The sequence below is a fragment of the Pristiophorus japonicus genome, chromosome 13 (assembly GCF_044704955.1).
Source record: "Pristiophorus japonicus isolate sPriJap1 chromosome 13, sPriJap1.hap1, whole genome shotgun sequence".
Lineage (NCBI taxonomy): Eukaryota > Metazoa > Chordata > Chondrichthyes > Pristiophoridae > Pristiophorus > Pristiophorus japonicus.
The window spans coordinates 168,906,174-168,922,002 of NC_091989.1; the positions used below are offsets into that span (position 1 = coordinate 168,906,174).

Consider the following 15,829-nt stretch of genomic DNA (forward strand, 5'->3'; position numbering starts at 1 on the left):
CAATATTCAAGGTGTGGCCTCACCAGGCCCAGTACAACTGTCGTAAAACCTCCCTGCTCCTATATTCAAATCCTCTCGCTATGAAGGCCAACATGCCATTTGCCTTCTTCACCAACTGCTGTACCTGCATGCCAACTTTCAGTGACTGATGTACCATGACACCCAGGTTTCGTTGCACCTCCCCTTTTCCTAATCTGTCACCATTCAGATAATATTCTGCCTTCCTGTTTTTGCAACCAAAGTGGTTAACCTCACACTTATCTATATTATACTGCATCTGCCATGCATTTGCCCACTCACCTAACCTGTCTAAGTCACCCTGCAGCCTCTTAGCATCCTCCTCATAGCTCACACTGCCACCCAGCTTAGTGACATCTGCAAACTTGGATATATTACATTCAATTCCTTCGTCCAAATCATTAATGTATATTGTAAATAGCTGGGGGCCCAGCACTGAACCTTGCGGTATCCCACTAGTCACTGCCTGCCATTCTGAAAAGGACCCGTTTATTCCTACTCTTTGCTTCCTGTCTGCCATGATATTGATATTGGACTAATGATATTGGACTTATGAATTGGACTTATGATATTGGACTAATAATTGAGTGGCCTGGATTAATAATTCTGAGTTCAAATCCCATCAAACAGAATTAACAATGTGCATTATGGTCGTGTGCTGGATTGCCTCTGAGTGGGAAAATGAGCGAGTTAGTGAAGGAAGAATCACCGGAAAAGTATAGCATCAGCTCTGAACTTTGGTGAGGACTTCCAGATTCACCCTGGCCTATTCCCTCTCGGTTATCAGTTCCCAGGATGTTGAGTTCAAATTGACTCATTGTAGATGTTTTGCCAAGGTACGGTTTTATGGTTTATAACTCTCAGAAGGACAGCCAACGACAATATATTAATGACATTGCAAACAATTGAAAAAAGCTATTCATGTTCAGTTTATTAATTCCTAATCAACCATACACTTATGTCTCTATCCAATAACTTGCCAGAGAACAATCTATGGATTTGATGCTGGGGAACCGACAAATATTAAAGCATATGATCAAAAGCCAAACCTTTTAAGTGGTTCAAGGATCAACTGTAGCAGGATGCCTGTTGCATCCGTGCATGAGTCAGAATTGGAGCCATTGCAATAGTGCCATACTCAGCCTCTGGACATCCCAAAGCCCTTCACAACCAATTATGTTTGAAATGTCACTGCTGTTTTGCAGACAATTGTGACAAAGCAGCAATGTCCCACAAACAGGATCATCATCATAGGCAGTCCCTCGGAATCGAGGAAGACTTGCTTCCACTCTTAGAATGAGTCCTTAGGTGGCTGAACAGTCCAATACGAGAGCCACAGTCCCTGTCACAGGTGGGACAGACAGTCATTGAGGGTAAGGGAGGGTGGGACAGATTTGCCGCACGCTCTTTCCACTGCCTGCGCTGGATTTCTGCATGCTCTCGGCAATGAGACTCGAGCGCCCTCCTGGATGCACTTTCCCCACTTAGGGCGGTCTTTGGCCAGGGACTCCCAGGTGTCGGTGGGGATGTTGCACTTTATCAGGCCGCCTGAAGAAAAGAGTGTTCGAAAACCAGGCCCTCAAATCTACCACTGAGTTCATGTAATACTCACCCTCCTGTATGGCTCAGAGGTATGGATCATGTACAGTAGACACCTCAAGTCACTGGAGAAATACCATCAACAATGCCTCCACAAGATCCTACAAATCCCTTGGGAGGACAGACGCACCATCATTAGCGTCCTCGACCAGGCCAACATCCCCAGCATCGAAGCACTGACCACACTTGATCAGCTCCGCTGGGCAGTTCACATTGTCCGCATGCCAGATACGAGACTTCCAGAGCAAGCGCTCTACTTAGAACTCCTTCACGGCAAATGAGCCAAAGGTGGGCAGCGGAAACATTATAAGGATACCCTCAAAACAAACAAGAGTGAGATAACTGACCAGCTAATCTGTTTTAGGTTGTGTTAATTGCAGTTTGAATTTTGGCTAGGACATTTGGAGAACTCCCTGATCTTTGCCATGGGATCTTTACCTGATCAGGGGCCTTGGTTTAATATCTTATCTGAAAGATGGCACCTCAAGCAATGCAGTACTCTCTAATATATGCATTTCAGAACTTGAATGGGACTTGAGCCCACAATCTTCTGATTTAAAGGCAAGAGTGCTACCATTGAGCCAAGCTGACACATTAACCACCAAATCTTAATTTGTTTGTCCTGCTCTTTTATTTTCCGAGTTTCCTCTACTTTCCCGATGATTTTAACACATGCTGGACAATGTAACTCTCTGGTATCTTGCCCACATTGCTAGTCACCATGTGTGAAACTGTACATTGACTGTTTGGAGGCTCTTTCATCACTGGGGGACATCACAAGCTTGATTATGTCCTCACCTAATATCCACAGATGTACTTTTCTGCAGGAGTCATAGGGTGGTGATCAGGGACAGGAATCTGGGGTAACCTTTCTCCCCTTGGCCCAGTGGTGTTGGGACCAATTCTGGTATCCCTGGCACCACTCCAGTTGAGATCAGCTAACTCAGCACAAACTAGGAATTGAACCTAGTCTCTATGGCTTAGTACCACGCCAGGCCGCACATTTATATAACAAGCCTTTGGGGAGCTATTGCTCCATTCTTGATATTGATACTTTGCAAGTGCATGTTCTGATCACTTCAAAAAGAATTGGATGTGTTATGTATGTTAACTGGGTTTTACCTGCCACCGGAGGGCGCGACTGTCGGAGTCCTAATGGTCACTGGCAGACACGTGCAAGCCATGTATATAATGTTGGCAGCCATGATAAATCCTCACTTTGAGAATAAATAAACTGGAGTAAGGTCATGCCTGAACTAGCTCACCGTACTTAGCCTCATGGAGTTATTCGATACTTAACAACTGGCGACGAGGATGGGATGGTTATGGCCAAGGAGGGGAACAGGGTGTTTGTAGTCAAACTGTTAAATGGCCAAACGTGCAAGAGGCACATTGACCAAACCAAACTGCAATTCACAGACAATCCAGAACAAATTGAAGATGACATAATCATCGACCAACCAAAATACATCCAACCATCAATTGACCCTTGTGTTATTCACGAAGATGAATCTACCATCCCCGACAGTCCTGTCAGACCGACTGCTCCGCAATGCAGCAATGGTCCTACTAACTCACCCAAGCTTGGGTTCGAACTGAGATGATCAACCAGGGAGCGGAATGCCCCGGACCGTCTCAACTTGTAAATACAACTTGTACCAAGGACTTTGGGGGGAATGATGTTATGTATGTTAACTGGGTTTTACCTGCCACTGGAGGGCGCGACTGTTGGAGTCCTATTGGTCACTGGCAGACACGTGCAAGCCATGTATATAATGTTGGCAGCCATGTTGAATCCTCATTTTGAGAATAAATAAACTGGAGTAAGGTCATGCATGAACTAACTCACCATACTTAGCCTCGAGGAGTTATTCGATACTTAACAGGATGTTCCCATTAGCTCCCTGTCATTATTGCTACAGTGAACAGGGAAGTTAAGAGCCACCATTGTTTGATCAAGCTGGCTGACGTCCATCTTAACCTACTTTACTCCTTAGCATTCAGTATTGCTCAAAATGTGCCACGTTGCACTTCAATAACTTTATAATCTGATCATGTGATAATACAATTGCTGTGATTCATACAAATGAAGTTACCATTGCTACATGCTAGAATTATCAGTTAAAGGCATGATTAACAATTATCACACTTGTTTATTCCTGTACAGTGATGTATTCAGGTTATAAAATTATAAAAGTGTTTGATAAAGATTTGAGGAACCTCCTTTCTACATAGAAAGGGGCCTTTGTTGGGCCTGGTAAAGTCTGCATCCTGCAAGGAAGACTCGACAAGTCTCACAAACAAGAGCCTATGCAATGATGTAATTAGCATGGTGATATCATCGACTGCATGTGTAGCGACAGTCTGTTTTAAACTTCATGACAATTTTCAAAAACTCAATGTAAAAGATCCTGCTGCAACAGATCGTCTAGATGGGTCTGAGAGGAATTTTCCAGGTTTATTTTCCCCAAATTGGCCTGGGTTTTTAGCTAATCTTTTGCGTCTCCCAGGAGATAACGTGGTTTTGGGTGGGAGGAGCGTGTATATATTGTGATACACAATAATCGTGATTGTGTGGGATAAGATGGATGGACTAGAAGGTCTGTATCTGTCCGTCACTGTTCGTATGTTCGACAGATGGAAGTGTAGTAATTTTGTGAGGAGGCCCAGAGTGTGCAGTCACATCAGACAGGCTGAGATATAACCCTATCTTCGCCCAGGAGTGCAGGGTGAAGATAGGGCTGGATCACTAGAGGATTTATTCTGCGACCCGTGTTCCCATTTTGTGAGGCTCCATGCTAGGGACAGAACTTCCCCAAATTATTCCTGTTGCATTTGCTGCATAGGCTTTCTCTTAGGAATTTTGTGTGCATCAAGGTTAGGAATATTAGTTCTGGGGAAGGGAACGTGCCTGTTTCAGGTACACAGTGTCCCCTCAAAAAATGACTCTAGCTCCTCCAAATTTAGAAGTGCAATAAAACTTAAGAAGGAATTCCCAACCTGTCCAATCTGGTTTCAGCAAGTGAAATAGCGGCTGGATGCAAAACTGATATAAGAAACAGAGTTGGGAAATACAATCATTGCAATACAAAAACAAAAGAGCAACATCGTTTAGTGCATCAATAAAAATGAAGTATGCAATATAGCAAGGCAAAAATACAGAACTTTACAACCAATAATAAAAAGTCATACTCAGCTTGAAGAAACCAACTTCTCCAGGCCAGGCTATCAACACTCTACTATGCTTGTTTCAGCAAAGCCTTACCTCCACACTGTGCCCCAAGACGAGGGCGCATAGTCTCAGGATAGTGTCCTAATACTAGCGGGCATAGTCTCAGGATAGTGCCCTAATACTAGGGGGCATAGTCTCAGGATAGTGCCCAGAGACTAGGGGGCATAGTCTCAGGATAGTGCCCTAATACTAGGAGGCATAGTCTCAGGATAGTGCCCCAAGACTAGGGGGCATAGTCTCAGGATAGTGCCGGAAGACTAGGAGGCATAGTCTCAGGATAGTGCCCCAAGTCTAGGGGGCATAGTCTCAGGATAGTGCCCCAAGACTAGGGGGCATAGTCTCAGGATAGTGTCCCAAGACTAGGGGGCATAGTCTCAGGATAGTGTCCCAAGACTAGGGGGCATAGTCTCAGGATAGTATCCCAAGACTAGGGGGCATAGTCTCAGGATAGTGCCCCAAGACTAGGGGGCATAGTCTCAGGATAGTGTCCCAAGACTAGGTGGCATAGCCTCAGGATAGTGTCCCAAGACTAGGGGGCATAGTCTCAGAATAGTGCCCTAATATTAGGGGGCATAGTCTAAGGATAGTGCCCCAAGTCTAGGGGGCATAGTCTCAGGATAGTGCCCCAAGACTAGGGGGCATAGTCTCAGGATAGTGTCCCAAGACTAGGTGGCATAGCCTCAGGATAGTGTCCCAAGACTAGGGGGCATAGTCTCAGAATAGTGCCCTAATATTAGGGGGCATAGTCTCAGGATAGTGCCCCAAGTCTAGGGGGCATAGTCTCAGGATAGTGCCCCAAGACTAGGGGGCATAGTCTCAGGATAGTGTCCCAAGACTAGGGGGCATAGTCTCAGAATAGTGCCCTAATATTAGGGGGCATAGTCTCAGGATAGTGCCCCAAGACTAGGGTGCATAGTCTCAGGATAGTGTCCCAAGACTACGGTGCATAGTCTCAGGATAGTGTCCTAATAGTAGGAGGCATAGTTTCAGGATAGTGCCCCAAGACTAGGGGGCATAATCTCAGGATAGTGCCCTAATAGTAGGAGGCATAGTCTCAGGATAGTGCCCTAACAGTAGAGGGCATAGTCTCAGGATAGTGCCCTAATACTAGGAGGCATAGTCTCAGGATAGTGTCCCAAGACTAGGGGGCATAGTCTCAGGATAGTGCCCCAGGACTAGGGGGCATAGTCTCAGGATAGTGTCCCAAGACTAGGGGGCATAGTCTCAGGATAGTGCCCCAAGACTAGGGGGCATAGTCTCAGGATAGTGTCCCAAGACTAGAGGGCATAGTCTCAGGATAGTGCCCTAATAGTAGGAGGCATAGTCTCAGGATAGTGCCCTAATACTAGGGGGCATAGTCTCAGGATAGTGTCCCAAGACTAGGGGGCATAGTCTCAGGATAGTGCCCTAATAGTAGGGGGCATAGTCTCAGGATAGTGCCGCAAGACTAGATGGCTTAGTCTCAGGATAGTGCCCCAAGACTAGGGGGCATAGTCTCAGGATACTGCCCTAACAGTAGAGGGCATAGTCTCAGGATAGTGCCCTAATACTAGGAGGCATAGTCTCAGGATAGTGTCCCAAGACTAGGGGGCATAGTCTCAGGATAGTGCCCCAGGACTAGGGGGCATAGTCTCAGGATAGTGTCCCAAGACTAGGGGGCATAGTCTCAGGATAGTGCCCCAAGACTAGGGGGCATAGTCTCAGGATAGTGTCCCAAGACTAGAGGGCATAGTCTCAGGATAGTGTCCCAAGACTTAGGGGCATAGTCTCAGGATAGTACCCTAATAGAAGGGGGCATAGTCTCAGGATAGTGCCCCAAGACTTGATGGCTTAGTCTCAGGATAGTGCCCTAATAATAGGGGGCATAGTCTCAGGATAGTGCCCTAATACTAGGGGGCATAGTCTCAAGATAGTGCCCCAAGACTAGGAGGCATAGTCTCAGGATAGTGCCCCATGACTTAGGGGCATAGTCTCAGGATAGTGCCCTAATAGTAGGAGGCATAGTCTCAGGATAGTGTCCCAAGACTAGGGGGAATAGTTTCAGGATAGTGCCCTAATAGTAGGAGCCATAGTCTCAGGATAGTGCCCCAAGACTAGGAGGCATAGTCTCAGGATAGTGCCCTAATACTAGGGGGCATAGTCTCAGGATAGTGTCCCAAGACTAGGGGGCATAGTCTCAGGATAGTGCCCTAATAGTAGGGGGCATAGTCTCAGGATAGTGCCCCAAGACTAGGGGGCATAGTCTCAGGATAGTGCCCCAAGACTAGGGGGCATAGTCTCAGGATAGTGTCCCAAGACTAGGGGGCATAGTCTCAGGATAGTGTCCCAAGACTAGGGGGCATAGTCTCAGGATAGTGCCCTAATAGTAGGAGGCATAGTCTCAGGATAGTGCCTCAAAACTAGGGGGCATAGTCTCAGGATAGTGTCCCAAGACTAGGGGGCATAGTTTCAGGATAGTACCCTAATAGTAGGAGGCATAGTCTCAGGATAGTGCTCTAATACTAGGGGGCATAGTCTCAGGATAGTGTCCCAAGACTAGGGGGCATAGTCTCAGGATAGTGCCCTAATAGTAGGGGGCATAGTCTCAGGATAGTGCCCTAATAGTAGGGGGCATAGTCTCAGGATAGTGCCCCAAGACTAGGGGGCATAGTCTCAGGATAGTGTCCCAAGACTAGGGGGCATAGTCTCAGGATAGTGTCCCAAGATTAGGGGGAATAGTCTCAGGATAGTGTCCCAAGACTAGGGGGCATAGTTTCAGGATAGTACCCTAATAGTAGGAGGCATAGTCTCAGGATAGTGCCCCAAGACTAGGGGGCATAGTCTCAGGATAGTGTCCCAAGACTAGGGGGCATAGTTTCAGGATAGTACCCTAATAGTAGGAGGCATAGTCTCAGGATAGTGCCCCAAGACTAGGGGGCATAGTCTCAGGATAGTGCCCTAATAGTAGGAGGCATAGTCTCAGGATAGTGCCCTAATACTAGGGGGCATAGTCTCAGGATAGTGCCCCAACAGTAGAGGGCATAGTCTCAGGATAGTGCCCTAATACTAGGAAGCATAGTCTCAGGATAGTGTCCCAAGACTAGGGGGCATAGTCTCAGGATAGTGCCCCAGGACTAGGGGGCATAGTCTCAGGATAGTGTCCCAAGATTAGGGGGAATAGTCTCTGGATAGTGTCCCAAGACTAGGGGGCATAGTCTCAGGATAGTGCCCTAATAGTAGTGGGCATAGTCTCAGGATAGTGCCCCAAGACTAGGGGGCATAGTCTCAGGATAGTGTCCCAAGACTAGGGGGCATAGTCTCAGGATAGTGCCCTAATAGTAGGAGGCATAGTCTCAGGATAGTGCCCCAAGACTAGGGGGCATAGTCTCAGGATAGTGCCCTAACAGTAGAGGGCATAGTCTCAGGATAGTGCCCTAATACTAGGAGGCATAGTCTCAGGATAGTGTCCCAAGACTAGGGGGCATAGTCTCATGATAGTGCCCCAGGACTAGGGGGTATAGTCTCAGGATAGTGTCCCAAGATTAGGGGGAATAGTCTCTGGATAGTGTCCCAAGACTAGGGGGGCATAGTCTCAGGATAGTGCCCTAATAGTAGGGGGCATAGTCTCAGGATAGTGCCCCAAGACTAGGGGGCATAGTCTCAGGATAGTGTCCCAAGACTAGGGGGCATAGTTTCAGGATAGTACCCTAATAGTAGGGGGCATAGTCTCAGGATAGTGCCCCAAGACTAGATGGCTTAGTCTCAGGATAGTGCCCTAATAATAGGGAGCATAGTCTCAGGATAGTGCCCTAATACTAGGGGGCATAGTCTCAAGATAGTGCCCCAAGACTAGGAGGCATAGTCTCAGGATAGTGCCCCATGACTTAGGGGCATAGTCTCAGGATAGTGCCCTAATAGTAGGAGGCATAGTCTCAGGATAGTGCCCCAAGACTAGGGGGCATAGTCTCAGGATAGTGCCCTAATAGTAGGAGGCATAGTCTCAGGATAGTGCCCTAATACTAGGGGGCATAGTCTCAGGATAGTGTCCCAAGACTAGGGGGCATAGTCTCAGGATAGTGCCCTAATAGTAGGGGGCATAGTCTCAGGATAGTGCCCCAGGACTAGGGGGCATAGTCTCAGGAATGTGTCCCAAGACTAGGGGGCATAGTCTGAGGATAGTGCCCTAATAGTAGTGGACATAGTCTCAGGATAGTGCCCCAAGACTAGGGGGCATAGTCTCAGGATAATGTCCCAAGACTAGGGGGCATAGTCTCAGGATAGTGCCCTAATAGTAGGAGGCATAGTCTCAGGATAGTGCCCCAAGACTAGGGGGCATAGTCTCAGGATAATGTCCCAAGACTAGGGGGCATAGTCTCAGGACAGTGTCCCAAGACTTGATGGCTTTGTCTCAGGATAGTGCCCTAACAGTAGAGGGCATAGTCTCAGGATAGTGTCCCAAGACTAGGGGGCATAGTCTCAGGATAGTGCCCCAGGACTAGGGGGCATAGTCTCAGGATAGTGTCCCAAGATTAGGGGGAATAGTCTCTGGATAGTGTCCCAAGACTAGGGGGCATAGTCTCAGGATAGTGCCCTAATAGTAGTGGACATAGTCTCAGGATAGTGCCCCAAGACTAGGGGGCATAGTCTCAGGATAATGTCCCAAGACTAGGGGGCATAGTCTCAGGATAGTGCCCTAATAGTAGGAGGCATAGTCTCAGGATAGTGCCCCAAGACTAGGGGGCATAGTCTCAGGATAGTGCCCTAACAGTAGAGGGCATAGTCTCAGGATAGTGCCCTAATACTAGGAGGCATAGTCTCAGGATAGTGTCCCAAGACTAGGAGGCATAGTCTCAGGATAGTGCCCCAGGACTAGGGGGCATAGTCTCAGGATAGTGTCCCAAGATTAGGGGGAATAGTCTCTGGATAGTGTCCCAAGACTAGGGGGGCATAGTCTCAGGATAGTGCCCTAATAGTAGGGGGCATAGTCTCAGGATAGTGCCCCAAGACTAGGGGGCATAGTCTCAGGATAGTGTCCCAAGACTAGGGGGCATAGTTTCAGGATAGTACCCTAATAGTAGGGGGCATAGTCTCAGGATAGTGCCCCAAGACTAGATGGCTTAGTCTCAGGATAGTGCCCTAATAATAGGGGGCATAGTCTCAGGATAGTGCCCTAATACTAGGGGGCATAGTCTCAAGATAGTGCCCCAAGACTAGGAGGCATAGTCTCAGGATAGTGCCCCATGACTTAGGGGCATAGTCTCAGGATAGTGCCCTAATAGTAGGAGGCATAGTCTCAGGATAGTGTCCCAAGACTAAGGGGCATAGTCTCAGGATAGTGTCCCAAGACTAGGGGGCATAGTCTCAGGATAGTGCCCTAATAGTAGGAGGCATAGTCTCAGGATAGTGCCCCAAGACTAGGGGGCATAGTCTCAGGATAGTGCCCTAATAGTAGGAGGCATAGTCTCAGGATAGTGCCCTAATACTAGGGGGCATAGTCTCAGGATAGTGTCCCAAGACTAGGGGGCATAGTCTCAGGATAGTGCCCTAATAGTAGGGGGCATAGTCTCAGGATAGTGCCCCAAGACTAGGGGGCATAGTCTCAGGAATGTGTCCCAAGACTAGGGGGCATAGTCTCAGGATAGTGCCCTAATAGTAGGGGGCATAGTCTCAGGATAGTGTCCCAAGACTAGATGGCTTTGTCTCAGGATAGTGCCCTAACAGTAGAGGGCATAGTCTCAGGATAGTGTCCCAAGACTAGGGGGCATAGTCTCAGGATAAGGGGTCAGCCTTTTAAGACTAAGACGAGGATGAATTTCTTCACTCAGAGGGCTGTGGATACTGAATCATTGAGTATATTCAATGCTGGGATAGTTAGAATTTTGGAGTGCAGAGGAATCAAAGGATATGGAGATAGGACGGGAAAGTGGAACTGAGGTTGAATATCTACCATGGTCTTACTGAACGGCGAAGCAGGCTCGAGGGGCCATATGGATGACTCCTTCTCCTAATTCTTACGTTCAGATGATGAGTTGCCTTCGCGGCGAGGAGGTGGAGAAAGAGCCATTGAATCATTGTAATATTATTTAATGGGGTAAATTTAAATTTTAAATGAATGAGAAATTGTGGAACGAGTGCACCTGAATCCCTGTATTACATTCCTAGGGGTAATCTTAACAGTGCTAATAGTGTAAAACAGGTGATAGCAAATAGGCAACCCATTTTACATCTCTCCCAATTTTTATTTCCATTTCCATCAGGCTTTCACTTGTCTGTGTTATTTTTACACAGTCAAATATCTGTTTAAAATATCGCAGGTAGGAATTTAACGGGCTACTCACGCATTAAAGATACCACACAGAGAAAAAGAAATGCTGTCAGATCTTCTACATCTGCCCTCTCATTTGGGTGTAAAAGATCCGATGGCATTATTCGAAGAAAAGCAGGGGAGTTTTTCTGATGTCTTGAACCAACACCACTGAAAACAGATTGTCTGGTCATTTATTTCATTGATGTCTGTGGGACCTTGCTGTGCACAAAATGGCTGCCATGTTTCCCTACATTACAACAGAGACTACGCTTCAAAGCTACTTCATTGACTGTAAAGCACTTTGGGAGGATCTTAGATCATGAATAACGTTATATAAATGTATGTTTGTTTGTTCAAAATCCTTTTACATTTACCCTAATTTGCTCTTCATGATCAACCTGTGCCAAGTGACTTTCATGATCCTTATGTGAGGAAAGGCAGAGAGAAACAGGAGTGGGCCATTCAGCCCCTCGAGCCAGTTGTGCCAAGCAGAGTATCCCAATGGAGCATTCAATCTGCTGCATCACAAAGTCCCCACCTGTTGCTCTTATCTTAATACATTATTGTTTGCTCTAAAATACAGTCCTTCATGGGCATGTGGTCCTCCAGCGATGATGTCCTTGTGTATACTGCGTTCACAAGAGGCCTGTTGGTCTTTCCTGCAAGAAATTATATTCTGTATTTTAATCCTTTGGGCTTTATTTAATTGTTATTTCTCATAGAGTGTACAACACAGTGCTAGTCTGAGGTGATATTTCAAAACTTCTTCTACCTTTGGAAAATGGTGAAACAAATAACAATTAAAAGGCCTTTTTGACAAATAAAATAATCAATGTTATCTTCCCCGTCCAAAGATTTAGCAGGCAGTGTGTGGTCGACAAGGACAAAAGGAACCAGTGCAGGTACTGCCGACTCAAGAAGTGCTTCAGAGCTGGGATGAGAAAGGAAGGTAAGGATATTCATCGGATCTACTGCATTGTCCAGTCAGATCTCCTGGTATGTAGGATCAGATACCATACATATAGATTATAACCACCAGTGTCATTCACAAAAGATTAATGTCACGATAATTCCTTTCCTTCTAATATTGGCCTGGAATTTGCGGTCATCAGCGAAGCAAAGGTGTTTGGCGCTGGCCCCATAGTACGCCCCGCACGAGGATCTCGTAATCCTTGTGTCGGGAACTTTGGCTTTTACAACTTTGAATTTAATTCAACAAAACTTACTGGGGATCGCCTTGTGCAAAGTGCGGTGACTTCAACAGGCTGCCTAAGCAGCCAATCAAAAAGCAGGACTCTCATGGACAGTGAGTAAGCCCTTAATATTTGAACTTTTTAAACTAGTTAGAGAGAGAAAACAAAAGATTGGGGCTCTCACATGAGGAAAAGGCAAACCTAAAATAAAGATGCACAAACTTAAAAAATATTTTTGAAACATTTTAAAAACTTTAAGAATTTTTATTTTTTATTAAAATGGACCAATTTCACACTGCAAAAAATTAAAATTTGTTTTCCAGGCCCTTCACATTTTTTTAGCAGTCAATACACTGTTAAAACCCCAGTTACTCCTAAACCCTTTGGGTGTAACTTTTAGTAGGGAATTTAACAGTGTAATCACTGCGGGAGAGTTGTCATTTTCAACAGTTTCAATGATTTACGAGATTTCATTGATTGTCGGGGGGGGAGGGGAAGCGGGCACAGGGGCACAGCACGGCTAGTGTCAGAGCTGTCATTGACAGACCGCAACTTTGGGATTTCCACGTGAGCCTGTGCATGCAGCAAATCCCGAAGTTACGGTCAATTTCAAAGGTGGTATGACAGTCATAGCGACCTCAAATTTGGAGCCATTGTTTTTAGTGAGAAAGTTATACTACTTTGCACCCTGACACATAAATCTCACATCTGGTCAATTCCTACCTACAATACAGATGTCACCGTTATTCTTTTTAAACAGAATAAAATCTCACTGGGAACTACAAGCCCGACAATTATAGTTTAACTACTGCTTCATTGCTTCTGTGTCTTGTCAAAGCTTGGAGTTACAAAAATGAGCTAACATGCTTGTATCATCTATTAACCTGCTTGGGCAAATCAAAATTGTGCACAACAAAGTGTTTAATGACCAAATTCTGTGCTGAGATGAATTTTAGCATATATCTGGGATTTTGCTAAATACATAGGGCTAGACTTTCCACTTCACATCGCCCATCTAAGGCCCATCTATCGGCCAAAACGGACCTCTATCGCCCATTTTGAGCAAAAAGTAGAAACTAGGCCCAAAACATTGCCGGAAAAACAGGTGCCTAAGTTTCCACTTTGATCGCCGAGATGATCACCCAAATGATCGCCCACACAAGGCCCATCCCAAGTTTCGGCACCTAGCATGCACTTCGCTGGGCCGATGCAAGACCCAAATGAGTGCTAAAAAATAGTTGGGGCTAGACTTTCCACTTCACATTGCCCATCTAAGGTCCATCTATGGCCCAAAACGGACCTCTATCGCCCATTTTGAGCAAAAAGTGGAAACTAGGCCCAAAATATCGCCGGAAAAATAGGCCACGAAGTTTCCACTTTGATCGCTCAGATGATCGCCTAAATGAACGCCCACACAAGGCCCATCCCAAGTTTCAGCACTTAGCATGCACTTTGCTGGGCCGATGCAAGGCCCAAAAGAGTGCTCAAAAATAGTTGCATTTTCAGGGCTGTAGAGAGGGAAATGAGCACTGCGGCCATTTTTAGCCTCTGAGGAAGGGTGGAGAATTGTCCTGAGTTATTTAGAGAGTAAAATTGATGCAAATTGTACTCAGAAAATTGGGACAGGGAATATAAATAGGTATTATCACCTTATTTATGCATATATTGGAACTATTTATTAAATAGCTTTTACATAGTGAAGTTATTTAATGATATTCCGTGGGGAAACAGAATAAACAAACAAATCTGCATGAAGAACTGTACGTTGTAAAACTTACGTAAGTAAGAGAGAAGGTTCAAAAGTTGTAGAAAATGTTTTTGTAGTAACAAACAAAGAACTAATGAACAACACCCTCCCTCCAACCCTCCACCTCCGGCACCAACTCACCCTTCCCTCAAAATCCCCAAAACGTTACAAGAAGAAGAAATGAACATTTTACAGAACAAGTGGCCATTTAAGTAATGATAACAAGTAACCATTTCAGTCACGCTAACAAATGACCATTTCAGTCATAACAACAAGTGACCATTTCAGTGATGACAACAAGTGGCCATTTAAGTAATGACAACAAGTGACCATTTTTGTCATGCCAACAAGTGACCATCTCAGTGATGACAACAAGTGACCATTTCAGTGATGCCAACAAGTGACCATTTCAGTCACGCCAACAAGTGACCATTTCAGAAAGAATGGAAAGGGAACAGTTAAGTAATAATGATAACAAGTGAACAAGTGAACATTTAACTATTGAATACAATTGGCCAATTTAGTAACAATAACAATAACAATAACAAGAGTATAATAAATTGGTTATAACAAGTGAACATTTTAAAACAGGTGAACTATAGAGAAGCACTCTCCCTCCCTACCTGCGGCCACGTTTCCCTCCAGATCCTATCCCACCCCGTGTTCGCACCCCACCCGCCCGTTTTGGTCTATGCAAACCGACACCAAGACATTGTGCAGAGTGGGATGTCAAGACTTCCTGCCATGGTGGAGGTGCCGGAGAGGAAGCGGAAGCCTGAGGCTCCACTTCCGAGTCCGGAGGAACTGTGTCCTCCGTACTCGCTTACATGCTAGGATTCTCGCTGTGAGCAGACACGACACCTTGGAGTGCAACGGCGTGTCCAGCCAACAACGCATGCCGTAGGGCATTGGTTGCGGCTGTCTGCTGCCGAATCGCCTCCAAGGTCTCCCGAGCAGTCTGTGACTGCTCAGAAGACCAGTTCGAGAAGTTCTGGCAGAACTCGCTCCAGGATGCTGGAAACTGGCTCCAGTTCGCAGAGAATCCCGCGAAGTCCTGGATAAGGTCGCGACCAATCGTAACCGTCTCCCTGCACAGGGAAATCAAGCTCTCTGTCTGGCCCTCCAAGGTAGGCGATTGCTCGCCACGCTGACCGGACCTCCGTGGGGTCGTCGTTTGCAATATGACGCGCCTTGGCGTCGCCACCTGCACACTGCTTGGTCCCGGTGCTTCTTCCATCTCAACTGAGATGGCCGCAGGTTGTTCCCCCCCCCCCCACCACAAAAATCTCTTCCTCTTCTTCCGTCTCGTCAATCTCCTCCTCCTCCTGCTAATAAACCACAGCAGCAGGAGACCGCAGTAGCTCCCCTTCCTCCTCAGTCTCCTGCGATCTTGGCGAAGTTTCAGTGGTGGTGGTGGATTCCACTGACTCAACGACCACTTGACCTTTAATTTGATAAACAATGTTTAACAATTCAAATCATTACATTACAATTTTTCTCCAACTGAAAACATTGCAATGCTTTCCATTACCCCATATGCACAAGTGATCACAAGGTTTAATATGACCTAACATGACCTCATTCGAAGATCTATAGTACATCACAATTATATATCAGATTATATTATAATTTCATAACATTACATGCATAACTATGATATTTTCAATATTTACTAATAATTCACACATTGCACAATGCACATTTTTCATTACTCACATATCTCAAGGGTGGGTTCGGCCACACCACGGGATGTG

At 46.0% G+C, this 15,829-nt stretch overlaps 1 protein-coding gene across 1 annotated transcript in view; it reads left to right on the forward strand.

Moving 5' to 3' along the window:
* LOC139278346 (hepatocyte nuclear factor 4-beta-like) overlaps nucleotides 1-15,829 on the forward strand; it is a 77,055-nt gene that overhangs the window by 32,606 nt on the left and 28,620 nt on the right. The window contains exon 3 of the mRNA XM_070897016.1: nucleotides 11,990-12,084. Coding sequence (XP_070753117.1) covers nucleotides 11,990-12,084 — 95 coding nt within the window. The remainder of the gene's footprint in view (nucleotides 1-11,989; nucleotides 12,085-15,829) is intronic.